Source organism: Myiozetetes cayanensis, unplaced genomic scaffold, assembly GCF_022539395.1.
Source record: "Myiozetetes cayanensis isolate MyiCay16 unplaced genomic scaffold, myiCay2020 scf5-8, whole genome shotgun sequence".
NCBI lineage: Eukaryota > Metazoa > Chordata > Aves > Passeriformes > Tyrannidae > Myiozetetes > Myiozetetes cayanensis.
This window is the reverse complement of record NW_026087742.1, coordinates 19,838,058-19,851,569: the sequence shown is the minus strand read 5'-3', so window position 1 is coordinate 19,851,569 and position 13,512 is coordinate 19,838,058. Positions and strand designations below refer to the sequence as shown.

General features: G+C 42.8%; 1 protein-coding gene across 1 annotated transcript; it reads left to right on the top strand.

The window, feature by feature from the left end:
• The first annotated feature begins 1,486 nt into the window (after positions 1-1,486).
• Positions 1,487-12,643, top strand: NIT2 (nitrilase family member 2). The gene is made up of 10 exons (XM_050333131.1): positions 1,487-1,514; positions 3,515-3,633; positions 6,355-6,475; positions 6,594-6,682; positions 8,027-8,120; positions 9,161-9,235; positions 9,660-9,738; positions 10,389-10,487; positions 11,515-11,570; positions 11,955-12,643. The coding sequence occupies exons 1-10, from the start codon at positions 1,487-1,489 to the stop codon at positions 12,041-12,043; spliced, it is 849 nt and encodes a 282-aa protein (XP_050189088.1). The 3' UTR covers positions 12,044-12,643.
• Positions 12,644-13,512: the final 869 nt, after the last annotated feature.

The window sequence follows — 13,512 nt, the reverse complement described above, 5'->3', positions numbered from 1 at the left end:
GGATGATAGAGCTTTTCTTATTTTGTGTGAAGTCAGGAGACAGCTGTTATTTGCCCCTGGAGCGCAGCAAGGTGTGCTGTTTGGGGGGGGGGGAAATAAATAAAATTGAATATGCTCTTTCTGTTACCATGGGCAAGTGAAAAAGAGAAGAGGCCTGCCAAAGAGGTGCTGCACTGTCCATTCTGCCATCCTTTGGCTTGGTCAGTTTGGGCTGAGTGGTTCCCTTTACTGCCCCAAGGTACAGATTGAACAGTTTTCCTGTTGAAGGAAGGTTTGTCACTGCTTGGTTATGCACTTCCCATCCTTTATCTCTCTACATGTTTCCTGAAGGCGAATGTGTATAAGAGACTGATCACCCTGGGTTACCCATTTTATCTTTGCGCCTTCTGCTGTCATGTGCTGTCAGCTTACAGAGATACTCTTGCCTGAGAAATACTGCCTCTATACAACAGGAATCTACGATTCAACAAACATGCTTATAAAAAGTTTGAGGTCGGAGAATACATATGTGAGACAGCAATGTGGTGTGTTGAGTAAAGCGGAGCACTCGGTGTTTAAAGCTAAGGAAGAACAGCCTGGCGTGTTAGCGTGATGGTTTCACAGAAATGTTAGGGTTGGAAGGGGCCTCTGGAGATCATCCAGTTCAACCCCCTGCCAAGGCAGTGTCATCTAAAGCAGGTTATACAGGAACATGCCCAGAGGGGTTTGGACTGTCTCCAGAAAGGGGAGACTCCATGACCTCCCTGCACAGCCTGTTTCACTGCTCTGTCACCCTCAGCATAAAGAGGTTCTTCCTCAAGTTGAGGTAAAACTTCTTGTGTTTTATTTTATGGCCATTGGTCCTCATCCTGTCACTGGGCACCACTGAAAAGAGCCTGGCACCAACTTTGGAGGTATTTATATACATTAATGAGGTCACCAGACTAAACAGGCCCAGCTCCCCTAGTCTCTCCTCATAAGAGGAATGTTCCAGACCCCTCATCATTTTTGTGGCCTCCACTGGACCCTCTCCAGTAGCTCCTTGTCTATTCTTGTACTGAGGAGCCCAGAACTGGACACAGAACTGTCCAGATGTGGAGTGCTGTGAGGATGTCTCTACCTTAGGAGATGCTGTTCTTATAGAGGAAGATAGCTGGGGATGTCCGAGGTGAACGAGTTACCTGTCAGCCGGTGCAGATCCGCTGGGATGAGCCCGTAACCAGCACACGGCTGCCCAGGGCAGGGCTGTAGGCCCAGGAGCTGCTGAGCTCCAGGAGGTTTGGGTGCACGGCTGTGTCCCTGCGGGATGCTGGAGTGGCGCTGGAGCAGCACCGCCAGCTCCGTGCCACCCACGGCGGTTTTGCTACTTCTTTCCTTGCTCAGACCCCGATCCGGGAGCCAGCAGGCTTTTTTATTTTTATTTTAGGGCAGCGTCCGAGCCGTTTCTAACCTAGCCCCGGGCCGGGCCTGCGTGTCCCGGCAGCCCCTCGGTGGCCGCGCATGCCCCATGCGGGCGGCCGGCACAGCCATGGCGTGTGAGTGGTGAGAGCCCCTCGCCCCTCGCCCCTCTCCTCCCCCGCCCGGCACAGCGGACAGGCGTGGCGTGGGGATCGCCCCGGGCCGCGCCCCGCGGCACCCAGCCCCGCTGCGGCCGGCGCGGAGCCTCTGGGGGGCTGCGGAGCAGTGCGGGAGAGAGGGAGCTTGTGCCGTGAGGAGAGCGGGACGCGGCGCTCGCCCTGCAGGGTCAGCCCGTCAGGGGACGCGGACAAACGGGCCCGCCGGCCGCCTGGTGTTCAACAGGAAAAAAAAACCAGCCCGAAACAGAGCGAACAAAAAGCTTGTTTTGTAGTGCTACAAAACGCGAGCCGTTGTTGTTCTGTGACGCGCCCCTACCTAGTTGTGGTCTGCATTGCTGCAGGCTTATCCTGAGAATTGCTTTTAAGGAAGCTTTTGAGGCAGCTTGTCCAGGCTGTCTCTTTGCAACACTGTTGCACATTTCTCTGCATTCCTGTTACTTCTATATCTGAACGGTTTTACGTCTACCTGTGCCCACAGTTTTGTTTGTTCTGTTGTGACTGAGCTTTAATTTTGCCCTCTAACAAACTCCATACCTGAGGCACGGGGAAAGTAAGATTATTGGTATTCCAGCATTTTAAACATTATTGTATTTTTCTCCTAGTAGATGCTCTTTTGTTCTTTGTTTCCTTTTGTGGGTTTTTAGGGGCTTTTTTGATTGGTTGGAGTTTTTTTGGTTTTGTTTTTTTCAAAAGAGTGAATTTTTGCTGAAATGTAAATCTGTAATTGTCCAATTTCTCCAAGCTAAAACACATTCCATAAGTACGGGAAAGTTTTCAACAGATTCCTGTTTTGAATACCTAAGTGGGTCTGGAAACTACGGTTACATCTTGATTACATATGGTTCAGAATATCAGTTGAGCTTTGTTTGCTCAATAGACCCAGTAGTAAAAGTCTCTCCATCAGAAGAGTGACAAAGGGAGCAGTTAATCATTTGCTTAACCTCTAGAAATTAGCTGCTTAGCTACTGAAGTGAGAATTCAAGTAGGAAAAAGGATGTACCTTCACTGTTCACTTGTCCAGTCTCCATTTTGCTTGAATCAGATCTTCCTGTTTCCCTGACCACTGAGGGTGTGTTGCTCACAGCTTGGTCTTTTTCCTCCAGTAATCTGTGACCTCTTTCCTGAGAAGAGAGGTACTTTTTGGCTGGGGTACTTTTTTTATGAAGCCAGAGCAGGTTTTTTGTTTGGTATTTTTTGCTGATTGTTTAAAAGGAAACATTTTTACCTGATCAGGATGTGTTTTCCTACAACCCAGGGCACTAGGAGATACGTGGAAGGAAGCCCAAGGGGTGTGCACGAACCTTGTACACTCTGAAAGCCTGCAAATTTAGAGTCTGCTTAGCGGCAGTAGAAACTGTTGATAACACTTGTAGCTGTCTCTTGGGTAGAAACCAAATTGCAAAGAAATTATCAGGAAAGATGTTACCTTTATAAGCTGTCTCCCAGACTAGGTGTGATTTGAGGGATTAATAAAAGCAAACTATTCCCGTATTGGGTGCTTTGGGGATTATCAGTTCTTTGGTTTGCTAGTGACACTTTAGGACACGCAGTGTTCATCAAGCGACGTGTGCCACAAAAAGATGGGCTGGCACAGTGTGTGCAGCCTGGGAAGGAAGACACAGGGCTGGGTGACCTGTGGTCTCTCCCTTTCTGCACCATGGCACCTTCCATTGGATCGTGGGCTGGGAGCTGTCTGGGCTGAGTGAAGTGGCACAAGAACCGTGTGATCTTTGCCCTGGGCATGGTGATGGCCGTGCATGGTTCCCATTAGCAAGCCTGGCCTTCAGTGTTCTCCCTGTGCCACAGGAGTCACAGACCACAGAATGAGTTGGAAGTGGTTTATATTTATGCTTATTTATTAAAAAAATTTGTTTTGTTAAGTGCTTGTTACTGAATTGAAATTTTGAAGAGTTTCCTGGTGGAATGCTGCTGAATGTTTTTTTCTTTTCTACTATTAGCCTTCCGCCTCGCCCTTATTCAGCTTCACGTGTCTGCTGTTAAATCAGATAATCTTCAACGAGCCTGTGGGCTGGTGAGAGAAGCCTCAGCTAAAGGAGCAAAAGTTGTGGCTCTTCCTGTGAGTAAAGATTGTGGTCTACTTTGCACCTATGCCTCAAACCCTTCAAAACCTCTTTTTAGTGTTACTGATGCATTCTATATTCCTGTTTCTCCCTGGATAGCTTACACACTGTATGAGGCTTCAAAATAAAATAAAAAAGAAAACCAGGTTCTATCTAGCAGCACACAAGAGATGGGAAAACAAGAAGGGGAAAAAAACCAATTTGTCCTTTTTTATAGTATAAGATTCTGTCAAAGTTTTTCCTGGTTTAAATCCCAGACAATTCTATCATTTATACCTTCTGAATTCGTGTAAGTAGCACTGTAGTAGGAACCTTTGCTGAAGAAGTGCAGAAAAAGGTGATTTTCAGCTAAAGAATGTTGACATGAAGGTGAAAGAAGACAGTACATGGTGACTTTCTTTGCTGTAGGCATTCCAGACATGAGAAACAAAATAGACATTTCCAGCAGGTTATATGTGGCTGAATTATGATTAAAGGGCGTTTCTCTTGTGACTTCCTTGTGTGGGAACATAAATAGCCACTTAAAATTACCAGTCGTTTCTGATTTACTTTTTAAACTTCAGCTATGATGACTTTGCTGAATTTTCACACAGATGGGTGTGCTGGCAACAAGATGACCTTCCCAGTGCAACTTTGAGCTTTTCCCCCTCTCTTCCTGGGGGTGCACGTGTCGCTCCTGTACCCTGCAGCCTCTGACTCAGGAGTGCAAAGTTCTTCTCTGGCTGAACTTTTGATCTGTTTTACACATGGAATGTTTTCTGCCCTGCTGTCACAGGGGAAGCATTAAGCAACCTTCCCAGCTCCCCTCTGCCAACACAGTGCTTGTGTTGCAAATGTAATAACCACTGAGTGTTCTGCCTGGGCCTCCTACATGGAGATTAACTATTATTTGCTGGTTTCATCATGTGTACAAATATTGGGTTTCCCAGACTTATTTAGTTGAGACACTTACTTTGCTAATGAAAATTTATGCTTGTAGAGTAAAAGTTGTCAAACAAGGGCAAGGTATTTCACAGACTTTTGGGAAGTAAATTTTGTACGATCATTAGGACATGGGCATGAATATTCTCTTGCCTCTGTTTTGTTTTTTGGTTTCATTTTTTGTTTGTTTGTTTTTGTGGGGCTTTTTTGTTTGTTTTGGTTTTCTTAAATAAGTTTATATAAAGAACAGACGTAACTCACACTGACTATATAATCTACACCTCTGTAGAGGCATATGGCAGTTTTACTAACCTTTTCATTTCTGAATGTGGACAAATTTGTGATAGAAATACAATTTGTAGTATTTATGGATAAAAAAAATAAAAGCAAAATCCATTTGAATCTAGAAATTGATGGAAGGCAATTCAGAGATCTGTCCCTGTGTTCTTTCTGCTTTGGAGGGCACAGACAGTCTGCAGTTCTGTCCAGGTGTAGCTCATGCACACCCGAGACTGCACACTGGCACAGAGCTCTGCTTGTTCTCTGCAGCCCCAGGTTTCGGTGGCACCCACATGGACACTGCAAGTGGCAAGATGAAGGTGGAGGCAGCTGGCTTTGCTTTCATTTCCTTGAAGTTCAAACCAGCTTTCAAAGGCCTGGGAAGCTCATTTGGCAGCCTGCAGAGACTTCCCTTCCTGCTTCTTCCATCTCCAAGTTCTGCTGTGGATTAGCTGGCACCTGCTGGCCCACTGACTGCATGTGGGGCAAAAATACTCACCTAGTTTTGGTTCAGTTTTTCTGGTTCAGTAGAACCCAACTCAGTTATTAAGAAGTTTGCTCGAGCAGCCAAGGCAGAGATGTTTATTGTGCTATTCACAGCTTGATGATTTTTTTTCCTCTTTTTTGAGGGAAGGGTGGGGGTGGGTTTGTTACAACATGCAGTGAGCCAAGGTGACAGTGGAGGCAGGTGCCTGGGCTGGGAGTCACTTACCAAAGAGTAAGTGCTGGTGCTGTTTGATAGTTTATCTGTGGCCTTCAGCTGTACTCCTTTAAGGGACAAAAAAAGTGTTGGGTGGGATGTCTCACGTCCTCACAGAGCTGGCAAGTATAATAATTCAGAGTGAAAGTTCTTGATGTCATGGGCATCTCAAATACCACTACCCACCTAGTTTAGGCATCTAAACTACTCCATTAATCTGACTGTCTCAAGATTACATGCCTGGTTCTGAAGGATAGCAGATCTTTAACTAGGGCCTGAGACAGAAGACACTGTCCAGTTGTGAGGAAATAACTTTTAAAGGATTGTTTTAGGAAAACAATGAGTAATTTTGATAAATGCAGGCTTTTGCAAACACTTTTTTAAAAACAAAACAAAAAATTACCCCCCAAAATTTAAAAATAAGCGTAAGCATTTCAGTTTTGAGTGGATCTATTTGGCTTGTAACTTGTCAAATGAGCTAGGTGGAACTTGTTCTGATGAGAACATCTTTTGTGTTCTTGATAAGCCTGGACCAGAGAGTGTGCTGGTCTTGTTACTTGCAGCTTGCATGATAGTCCTAGCTCAGATTCCATTTGGCATGCATTCCACAAACACACCTGCTGTATTTTTTTCTGATGGTTAAAGCCTCTCTGGCCTTCCTGATATTTTTCAATTTGCTTATTGAGTTCCTATAAATTAAACTCCTGAAACTAAACATTGTTTGAGAACATTTTTAGAGAGGAGTTTGAAAAGTCGGGTACATCTCCTTGTAGTGGTGTTACTGGATTTTAGCTTTTTCTTTTCCATCTACTTCTAGGAATGTTTTAATTCTCCATATGGAACCCAGTACTTTAAGGAGTATGCAGAGAAGATCCCTGGGGAATCGACACAAAAGCTCTCAGAAGTTGCAAAGGAGTGCAGCATATATCTCGTTGGAGGTAATTTAACCTTAATGACCATCCCATTGAGGAAAAAATGGGCAATGTCTGTTAGTGCCATTGCATGAAAATCAGATATAACACAGTGGGGGAAATCTTTGTTCTTGCCTTTACCAAGGATCCATTCCAGAAGAGGATGGTGGAAAGCTCTATAATACATGTACTGTCTTTGGGCCTGACGGTGCTATGCTGGCAAAGCACAGGAAGGTAAGATGGCAGAATATCGTTATGAAAAGGTTTCTCAGCAGCATTGCACAAATTATTTCATCTGTACCTTAAGGTGATAGAAATTAGTAGAATCTTTCATTCAAAATAAGTTGTGTACTGTCAGTGACATTTCATGTGCTTTTATTTGGGACATGTAAACACCCCTTCAGAAGCTGGTCGTAAATTTGGTGTGGATGAGGATGACAAAATACAGAAGGTGTAATTGTCTTTCCCCATATGCTGGGAAAACTGCGATAAAAAGTAAAACCTGATCAAACTCGGATATCTGATCTAAGTCTAAAACGTAGTGCCACTTAAGTGGGATTAGGGTTTTCCCTCAGCTTCCCAATGTATTTAGTCCTTCTGTTATCATAAATACTGTTCTTTACACACTTTATGTGCTATATGTATGATTAGTGCAAACAACCAAAGCCCAGGTTCCACAGTGAAACTGTGACTGCTGTTTGTGGTAGATGTTTGCTTCATGTCACCTTCCACCTCAGCATTGCTTTGTGCCTTCTCAGAAACTGCCTCCTCTGTAATTCGAGAGTGTTAATCTTACTATGCACACAGGTAGCACTCCGTAGGTGAACAACAGCTTATTTCTTTCAAGGATAAACATAAAAGAGGATGCAAGGTTACTTGGGAAAAAATAAGGTGGTGCAAAATACCTCTGGGGTGCAGGTATTCAGTTACTCTGTTAACTGATTCTCCAGTTAGCTGCACTATTAGATCACTTTCTAAAGTACTGTATTGCCTTCCATCTTTCATACCACACCCATCTGCAAGCCCACTACTTCATAGAATGAGTGCAGACTGTACTGTATGAACAAGTATTAATATAAACTCAGCTCTATTATTAGATAGCTCCAGTCAGGAACAGAATCTTCCTTTGAAATGGAGGGACAAAGACTGTCTGCAGGGCCTCAGAGGCATCTGCAGAGCTGGGAGCTTTATGACTTAGTGAAGGTACTTTCTGGAGAAGTTTTGCAGAATGGGACTCGAATCTTAGAGAGGAAAATATCACCCTCTTTAACCTACTTTAAAATCATCCTGCCGAATTCAAGACATTTTATATATATCTTTTCTTTTGTAAAATTACTTGTTAGATCAAGATATTGCTATTTTGCAAGGATTTGCAATTTCAGACAGGTATATTTCTTTAAAGAATAAAACTACTTTAAATCATCATTGGTGATCTAACAGTCTTAAACAATGTTTAGTTTGGATCCTGACAAAAGAGTAGTCTAGATAACACTGCCTAGATAACATGTGCCTAATAGAAAGAGGCTCAAATACCAGGCAGAGAAATTATTATTGTTATTAATCATAGTATAATTGCAGGTTCATTTGTTTGACATTAATGTTCCTGGGAAGATACAGTTCAACGAGTCTGAAACCCTGAGTCCAGGGAACAGTTTCTCCATGTTTGATACACGTGAGTACAAGACAAGGCATCTCTTTAAGGAACTGTAATGCAGTAACACCACAGTCATTCTGAAGTTCTCTTCCCCCTCCTCCTTCCGAGCAATGGATTTTTAGACTATCAGATTTATATTAGGCATTGGACAGCCACAGCAGATGTAGTTTAATTTTGCTTCAAATGTGTGGGTCACTCCTGAAACTTTTAAAAAGGTAATGTGGTTGCAAAAGGTGAGAAAGTAGAAAGGGAGTTGCAAAGGGACAGAAAGTAAAAAGGACAGAGGAGTAGAAAGGGTTGAAGCACACATTGTGGCACCTGCCTTAAATAAATAATGGTCCTATTGATTTGTTAGCTAGAAGTGACTATTTTTTATAGCAGTTACAGCTTGAAAATGATCTTATAAAGCATGGCTTGTAAAAGCAGCTACAACCATACAAACAGCTGTAACAAACAGCTCCACTGGCACATTGTTTCATGTGAGAATGATACCATAATGGAGACAACTGTAACTTGTAAATCCTATTCCAGCCTTCTTGAATCAACCACATCAGACAAAAAAGAAAGATACTTACTCCTCCTCTCCATCCTGCAGTGTTCAAAAATTAACACAGCTTGTTTACTGACCTCTCCAAAGAGTCTCATCTGCTGTCGTCGCTTCCTCCTCCTTGCAATGTGCATGCTCTGAGAAAGGACATGACTGTAGTTTTAGTCCATGACAAACAGTGAGTGCTTTCTTTTCTTGAAAAGGAAATAATTGAAAAACTTGCAGCTAAATGAGAGAGGAATATGTTACACAAAGACCTGATAGAACATGATTTTGTGGAAATAGCTGTTGTTAAAGAACAGATAACACTGCTTAAGTCTTTCACCATGAAACATGAATTCCCCCCCACCAATAGGCAGTGCTTGTTGGACACACATTTAATTATAGCTCCTCTTGTTCCTGTGAGACATATAAAATAACAGCTGACAGGAGGGCTACAGGGAGTCTTGTGGTTGCTTTTGTGTACCTTGTGATAGTGATGTGACTGTTGTCTCTTGTGTTTTGAGAACAGCATACTGTAAAGTGGGCCTGGGCATCTGCTATGACATGAGATTTGCTGAGATGGCTCAAATCTACAGCCAGAAAGGTGAGGCTGGGTCTCCTGAAGGAGCAGGGTGAGCCCTAAGGGTGGAACCAGGCAGGGCTGTTTGAGGGTGGTACGTACTGAGCCATCTGTGTGACCGGGTGTTCTCATCCTCACCCAGTAACACAAAATGCATCTTGTGGCCAAGACTTTTATTCAGATGAGTGACTCTTCTCACCAAGTATTCCTCATTTCCTGGTATACCTTTGCTGATGGAGTGAGGGAGTTGGGTATACCTCCACATTAGGTCTCTGCTGATGTAAGTAATCACCTGTATTATGCATGGACATGCTCTGGTTGGTTCCATTTTGGGCAGAGTTTGTGAAGTTGAAAGAAACCTCACTTTAAGTTTCAGTGTGAAGACCCACTGTAGGGTAAACCACCTTCCTCTTAATAATGTTTGTGTTCTAACTGTCTTTTAACAAAGGTTGCCAGCTGCTGATATATCCAGGGGCTTTTAACCTGACAACAGGACCAGCTCATTGGGAACTCTTACAGAGGGGACGGTAAGATCACAGTAACAGCTTATCCTTCTCTTCCAGAGAGAGTTTTACTGCATGAAACTGAACTGTTCTTGTGATGCACATGACACTGTGCAGCAGAAGTGGTGCTACAGGGCCAGTCTGCCATTGGAGCTGCACCACTCCTCATGTGTGGCCTTGCATGAGACACCAAAATGATTTTGCTGTCAAGCAGAAAAGCAGGAACTACTTAGTCTTTACTCCTGCCAGCCCCTAGCAGTTATGCCCTTTCAAGAACCTTTTCCCATGGCTCTATAAACACCCTTCACACGCAAATTCTAGAGAGAAGAGCCAGTAACCCTTTGAGAACTGCTTTAATTACAGATAGAAATAGACTCTGAGATTCCTGAATGCAGTATTATTTATCGGTCAGCTTCAATCAACTTTCTTACACACTGAATGAACACGTGAATAACACCATATTTGAAGCGCTAATGCTGGAGCCAGGTGCCAGAGAGTTCTCTTTCCAGGCTCTGCTTTCTCTGACCTTCATATCATTTACAGTTTTGGCTAGTCCTTAGGAGGATATATAGCTTGTCATTCAGAATGAGTTCTTTCTGTTCTGCTTAGTTAAATGGTAGAATAAAAAGCAATTCTCACTTTCTCCCCCTTCCCTCACCTTTCTCTGAACCCAGCGCTGTTGATAACCAAGTCTACGTAGCTACCGTATCTCCTGCTAGAGATGAAAAAGCATCCTATGTTGCCTGGGGACACAGCACTGTAGTAAATCCATGGTGAGTTCAACTAAAAACAACACCTTCTTTTTGGTTAAAAAATGTGGTTTACTTGGTGCTTCAGTCCCACGTTTCCACCTACTCTTAAAATGTAAATTCTTGGTATAAAGCACATGAGACTTAGCCCTGCGTTCTCAAAATCATCATTTGAAACTGTCAAACTGAAAACCAAGAAACTAAAACTACTTTAGGAGTATGTATTAATTTTGGTAGTTAAGATGCCACTTAGTACTAGCATTTAGCATTAGCTTTCCTGCTGACCTTTTCAACTTGTCCCTGAAGTTCAGTCCATTATATATTACTCATATGGTAATTCTCTGTGTAGAACCAAACTATGTTAAACAGCTTACACAAAACTATTTCATTTCCTCAAAGAACAACACTGCTTTGACATAATAAAGAACAAGAAGAATGTCTTCGGCTAGAGAAGAGAGATATTCTGACTTGAGCAGAAGTCATGCAGATGCACAGGAGGTAAAAGTGACCAAATCTTCAGGCAGCTGTTTTTCTTTCAAATAAATCCGCTGATAGTTCTCTTCTAGCTGATTGCATAGTCAGAAAATCTTTGTCTGTGTTCTGAGCTTTTAACTTTATATGATGAAAGCAGTGACAGAACCCTTTAGCGGGAGACACGATAAATCATGTTTAGTAGTTCATGCAGAGTAAAAGCACACTCTTATTAAAAGCCAGTAGGATCTTGAGAGGAGAAAGTGTTAGTCTTTGCCATATATGGTTATCCCTTTACCCTTTAGGTATGTTGCATGCTCACATGCCCTGGTTCTTGATCTTTGGAACACACTTACATGAAGTATGCCTATGTCACATATAAAACGTGCCACATGCAGAGCCTGGAAGCCGTTTCCATCATGCCACAGTTATGAATTATGATGCTATTTTTAGGAGAGCCATGTGTTTACAGCTGTAGGCATCAAGGGTAGGAACTCCCTTTTGTACAAACAGCAGCAACTGGACTGATGCCTTGAGGTCAATGTGTTAATGCTGTGAACAAATGTGCTTAATTTTGCAGGGGTGAAGTCATAGCCAAAGCTGGGGCTGAGGAAACAGTTGTATACACAGATATAGGTAAGGGTAAAGTTGCTTTGGTTTTATCCCCACTTTTTTTATTCAAGTGCAGGCCCTGAGACTAAGGAGAGACAATTTTTTAAAGTCTGTGGCCTTGCCCATGCAACTACAGATGATGCAGCATTCTGATGCCTTCTCCCCCTTTGCTGGGTTAAAGCAAGAACAAGCAGCACTTGGCTCTACTCTTCCAGTTTCCTTACTTAGGAGGAAGCTGCCACCTAAGGAAAGAGGAAAGCTGAGGCTCTTCAGCCCTGGCTGCCCACTTGCAGTGCCCTACAGGTCCACTCTCCTTGAAAGTTCTCTTTTCCCTGCCTTACCTCAGAGCAAGTCAGGAGCTTTCTTTTTTGGCTGCTGTTCCCATAACTCTTCCTTCTCCCCCTGCAGATCTGAAGAAACTTGCGGACGTACGTCAACAAATTCCTATTTTAAGCCAGAAGCGTTGTGACCTCTATGGTGTAGAGATGAAAAAGTGAAGCTGGCTGAAGAGGGAAGGTTCAGTTGCCACAGTGGCTGTTCCATTCATCTTCAGAAGGATACCCTTACTACTTGCTGTACAATTTACTGCCGAATGTACCAGTTAAAAAACTTAGTGGTACAATTCTAAAGTTGATTCAAATAATACTTTTGTATCTCCTCTCACATTTAAGTATTTCAGAGTTCAGTTTAACATAGCAGTAATTAACATTGCTTTTATGCATGACAGTGTTTTAGTTACCTTTTGGGGCCTTTTATGTAGAACACAGAAATGGAAACCTTGTTCTCTGAAACTGAAGTCAGCTTTGGTATTATGAATTTTCCAGTGAATTATCAGATAATCTAGAAGCATGATTCTTCCCACTCCATCCTTTATAGATGTATGTGCCTTAACAAAGCTCCTTGAATGCCCTACTTCTAACTTGGAAATCTTAAAATTTAACACTGAGCAACACAGGCCCAAATTCTGCTCTGTGCTACTCGGGACAATGCAAGAAGCTGCCAGACAGAGATACTACTGTAGAAGAATCTGTAACAGTTTTTGATTTATGTGTCTCACCTGGAATATGTGTATTAAATCCTCCTTATGGCAATTCTTATTTATTGCTGAAGTGATGTGGGTTACTGCATTGTAACAACAATTCCCATGTTGCCGTACCTTGGCTCCATATAATATAGTGCTTCCTTAATGGAATGTCTGAATGGGCTTTAATTCTGTTGCCTGGCCATTCTCACTGGAAAAGGCTGAGGGGAGTCAGTCAAAGGGGTTAGAAAACTTGTTCCACTGACAAGAAAGAACTTTCTGTCCCCCGTTTTCGAGAAAACCTGCTCAATGTTTAAATGCATTATTGCTACCACAGGCCCCCCACTGCAGGGAAAACACTCCCTCCTGTGCTGCTTTTGCTGAAGAGACATAACAAACTAAGTATGAAAGATGGCTTTAAAATAGTGAAAACCAGCCAAGCATGCTGTAGCTTTGATTGGTTTTTTTCTTTAGAAGGAAGACACCTTTTAATGTAAAAGAATTTGCAAATGATGCCCTTTTTCCTCCTTTAGGCTGGAAAACAGAAGCAACTCTCCAGCCTATACCAACAGGCTTTCAGATTTCCAGCAGCATAAAAAAGCAGTAAGGCTAAAGATTTCAAAATACAAAAAATGGAAGGTTTTGTCTTGCTCTAGCTAACTATATTTTCCCCCAAACCATCTTACCTTTTGTTCATGTTCAGCCATCCTCCTCTTCCCACAGCTGCTTTTGTTATTATTCTTTCGGCTTTTCTGCAATGAGCCAGGAGTGTGTTTTATAGAGGAGAATTAACACTTGAATTAAGACAAACCCCGATGCATCCTTTCCCTCAAAAGACAGGTCCCACCCTTCCACTCAGTGGCATTAACTATTTCAGCAGGTCTTTTTTGGTCTGTATTTTCACTGCACTTTGGTGGACATACTGGACTGGAACTCTTAAGAAAC

Coding starts and splice junctions, on each gene's coding strand:
- NIT2 (XM_050333131.1), top strand. CDS start 1,487: ATGCGGGCGGCCGGCACAGCCATGGCGT. Junction 1,515..3,514: donor GGCCGGCACAGCCATGGCGT/GTGAGTGGTGAG, acceptor TTCTACTATTAG/CCTTCCGCCTCGCCCTTATT. Junction 8,121..9,160: donor TTTCTCCATGTTTGATACAC/GTGAGTACAAGA, acceptor TTTTGAGAACAG/CATACTGTAAAGTGGGCCTG.